The sequence below is a fragment of the Lupinus angustifolius genome, chromosome LG09, assembly GCF_001865875.1.
Source record: "Lupinus angustifolius cultivar Tanjil chromosome LG09, LupAngTanjil_v1.0, whole genome shotgun sequence".
Classification (NCBI taxonomy): Eukaryota; Viridiplantae; Streptophyta; class Magnoliopsida; order Fabales; family Fabaceae; genus Lupinus; species Lupinus angustifolius.
This window is the reverse complement of record NC_032017.1, coordinates 14,512,869-14,516,970: the sequence shown is the minus strand read 5'-3', so window position 1 is coordinate 14,516,970 and position 4,102 is coordinate 14,512,869. Positions and strand designations below refer to the sequence as shown.

The following is a 4,102-nucleotide window of genomic DNA, read 5'->3' as shown; positions in this document are numbered from 1 at the left end:
ACCAAAGGGAGTTAATTTTTTTAGAGAGCACTTACAACAATTGCATGATGCTCGTTATGACTTTTTGCATGTCTTTGTGATAGCTAATGATCAAATATAGCAATTAAAAATGTTCAATTTATTGTTGACATAAAATCCATTGGAAAAGAAAATGTAAATATCAAATATGTAGATTTCCTATAAAATTATTGAATTGACTATATTAATAATTAAAATTTAGAATTGAATTAATTGTAAGAGTAATTGTCATGATTTGTTAAGTTTATAGTGAATGATTTTGAAAATGAAAATGATAATAACAAACATATTTTTAAGAAATGAAAACATGAAAATGAAAATTATTTTTTGAAAATGAAAATAAGAAATAGAAATAGAAAACATTTCTTGAAAGCAAACACACCCTTAAACTTCAATAAATAATATAAAAAATATTATTTTTAATTTTTAATTTTATTTATTTATTAAGTGGTAATATTTGATTGACCCAAATAGGGAATGAGATAATGTAAGAAACTAATGATCTCTATTTTAACTTATGAGTTAGACTCCTCTCTAATAAAAAAAACAAAGAAAAAAATACATATAATAACATTATAGACTGATTCATAACTTATAATAACACAAGAGTTTTATATATTGTCATTGCATTATTTATTATTTATATTTAATTGTTATTAACTTAAAAAAAGTAATCTAAATGAACAGTGAACATATATAAATCTTTATACTAATAATTAATACATTTTATACTATTTGCTATTTAGTATAAGCAGGAAAAAAAGAACATAGTTTTCAGATGTCAAAGCAACGTCTAAAATTGTCAATGAGCGTGTATGGTTTGAATAGAACAGAGTTCTCTGTTTTTTCGCTAAGCCTTTCATCCATTTCATATTTTTTCAACGAAACAGACACATTTCTTAATCTCTTCTATTCTGTTTCAATCATTTCCTACTTTGTTTCTTATTATTCCCTCTCGTGCACAGAAACAAACCCATTCTCAGCTGTGGGTTTGTGTTCTCCTCAGATTTTGTAGGTACCCATATAACTTTTTAATCTTTTACTTACATTCTTCTTCATCGTGATCATCATGGTTATTGAATTTTTATCTGCTATGTTTTATTTTCTGAATCATGGGTTTCTTTGATTGAGTAGTTTTGGTTTGGGACATTATTGTTTTGTTTCGTCTAACTATTTCAAAGATAATATAAGCATTTTTTCCCTATAGTGGCATTCTGCTTGATGGTTTTGATTCTTGTTGTTTATCTTTCATGTTTTTGGATCATGGGTCATGGCTATCTTGTAATGCATTGTTTTTACTTGTTAAATTATTTCTTGTAAAACATTAGCATTTTGTTTCATAAAAGTTTAGAATTTTATCAACAGTGCTGCTTCATTGATCCTTAACTTTTCCTCCAGGTAAAGGAGTAATTTTAGTTACCATTGAAAACATGAATGTTTTTTTTTATTGTTTCCCAAATTATGGAGTAATTTGATTATTATCTTCTGGTGTTCTGGGCATATGCATCAAAATGTAGACTTTGTTTTACTGAATTTGGGTGTTGTCTTTTCTCACACTCTAAATTCAGGTCCACTCTGACAAAAGATTATTTTTTCTTCAACTGTTTTCCTTCCATTTACCAGTGATGTTGTGAAAATTAGTTGTGTTAAGATTAAACATTTGAGAAAACCTAAAGTATTTAAGAAACTTAAAACGCAAGAAAACCTGAACTTATTTGATCCTATGAGCTAGACAAGTGCATAAACTTCATGAAAAATTGTGTTTTCTATGCTCATTGTCATATTTTAATATCCTTGTATTGTTGTTTTGTGCTGTACATACAAGAGTTGTTTTGAGGTTGTTGTTCCACTATATGTTTGTTACTTTCTCATGCTCACTAAACTTGTTTATTTCCACCAGGTTTTGCATTATCTAAAACCAGCTGATTATCCTGAATGTGAAAATGTTTGGGTTCAGAAAAGCACAACCCCCAAAGCCTGCTTTTGATTCAGGCACTGAATCAGAAAAGAAGACAACCCTTACTCCGGATAGACGAACCGCTTCAGAGCCTGTTGTGGTGCCAAAATCTAAAGGAAACTATTTCGATGAAGACGACGATGATGATTGGGGGAGAAAGCCTTCATCCACTGCAGCTTCATCAGCTGGTTCAAAAGACAGGTATAAAAACGGTTTCCACGACTCTGGGGGGCTAGAGAACCAAAGTGTTCAAGAGCTGGAAAACTATGCAGTATACAAGTCTGAGGAGACAACAAACAGTGTTAACAATTGCCTGAGGATTGCTGAAGATATCAGAGAGGATGCCTCAAAAACCCTTGACATGTTGCACCAGCAGGGTGAGCAGATAACAAGGACTCACAATATGATTGTTGAAACAGAAAAGGACTTGAGTAAGGTGTGTATATCTGATTTCTATTCACATTTAAACTTCTTGTTCTAAGTTTGGTGTGCAAATAACATTGCCCAATACCCTTATTATTTTCAACTTACAATAATATATACCATTCTGAACTAAAGAAATTATATGCCATAGCTATAAGACCCTATGAAGAAGGAACCAAGTAAAAAGATGCACATGCAAGTGAATGCCATGATTCCACTTAGATTTGTTTCCTAGCTTTCTTGTCATATAATTTTAAATTTTACATTCTGTTTGATCATCAGGGTGAAAAGCTTCTGAACAATCTTGGGGGCATGTTTTCTATGCCCTGGAAGCCAAAGAAGACCCGGGAAATTCAAGGCCCTGTAATTACAGCAGGTTTTCTTCTAACCCCTTCATGTTTATGTCCCAACATTTATGTTAGTTTCCATAAGACCATAACTCAAGCATCATAAAATAATAAATTCTCGAACGAGCAAACGAAAAGATTCTAGAGCACCAGCAGGTTTAGGTATTGTTCCTAATTGAACATGGTGTCTGAACAGATAAGCCATCCAAGAAGAATATAGCAAGTAAGGAAGATAGAGAAAAGTTGGGGTTAGCTCCTGTGCCTAAGGGAAGATCTGCTCCTACTACACCTCCTAATGAATCAGCCAATGCATATCAGAAAATTGATGTATGGATTTTTTTTGTTATGTCTATGAAATATTGGTTTGTGAAGCAACATTTTCACTGCATTATCTAATCTCATGATGTTACTAAACCAGGTTGAGAAAGCCAAACAGGATGATGCACTCTCAGATTTGAGTGATATCTTGGGTGATTTGAAGGGTATGGCAGTTAATATGGGAAGTGAACTTGACAGGTAAAGTTTTTTTTATACTGTACTAATACAACAACTATACTTTTACAATACACAACAACTTTCCTTGCAACTTTTGCCATTATAAGGCAAGAGGTGCTTCAAGAGGGTGAATTTGACGCAATGCTAAAGTTGTTGCTTAGTAACTATGAGTTTACGAGTTCAAATCCTGAAAATACTAGTGTTTTCATATATTATGGTAATTGCAGGCAAAATAAAGCTCTTGATCATCTTGATGCCGATGTGGATGAGCTGAACTCTCGAGTTAAAGGTGCAAACCAACGTGCGCGCAAATTAGTAGGGTAATGAAAGACGATAGCCTCAAAGTGTTGCTCTGTCGAAAGCATACAAATTTTTGTGTTGTAATGGTACTTTCGAGGATAAGCCTTGGTGCAACTGTAACGAGTTCAATCAACAAGTTTCTTTATATGCGGTAACTCTATGTGCATCTATTCTTCTCAGACCCATACTAGTTTAGCTTTGTGCATTGCACGCCCTTTTGTTGTAATGGTATTTTCACTAATTGATTGTGATTTCATTATTTATATCCAACATTTTCAATTCCAACGTTTTATTGACTATATTAGAGAGTTTGTTCCAGTGTTTAAGAAAAAACAAGTAAATGAAACCAAGAATGTGTAGCCTATAAATCCCCCATGCACACGTACTTCCCAGTTCCTACCTTGATTTACCATGACAATATGAACTCCACATACTCACTATCAGATTTGGCACCACAAATGCCAAATTTTCAAACATATAAAATCATCATGGATTAATGAAAGCACAAGCTTGTCCTTTGTTGCTACTAATCTAGTGTACGATAAGGGATGATCTGGCTTAG

At 32.6% G+C, this 4,102-nt stretch overlaps 1 protein-coding gene across 2 annotated transcripts; it reads left to right on the top strand.

Moving 5' to 3' along the window:
* On the top strand, positions 921–3,812 carry LOC109356073 (putative SNAP25 homologous protein SNAP30). 2 transcript variants are annotated; one of them, XM_019599409.1, is made up of 6 exons: positions 921–1,029; positions 1,919–2,411; positions 2,681–2,774; positions 2,942–3,072; positions 3,164–3,261; positions 3,468–3,812. In XM_019599409.1, the coding sequence occupies exons 2-6, from the start codon at positions 1,962–1,964 to the stop codon at positions 3,562–3,564; spliced, it is 870 nt and encodes a 289-aa protein (XP_019454954.1). In that variant the 5' UTR covers positions 921–1,029; positions 1,919–1,961; the 3' UTR covers positions 3,565–3,812. The 2 variants fall into 2 exon arrangements, with proteins under 2 accessions (XP_019454954.1, XP_019454953.1); XM_019599408.1 differs by having other exon boundaries at positions 922–1,033.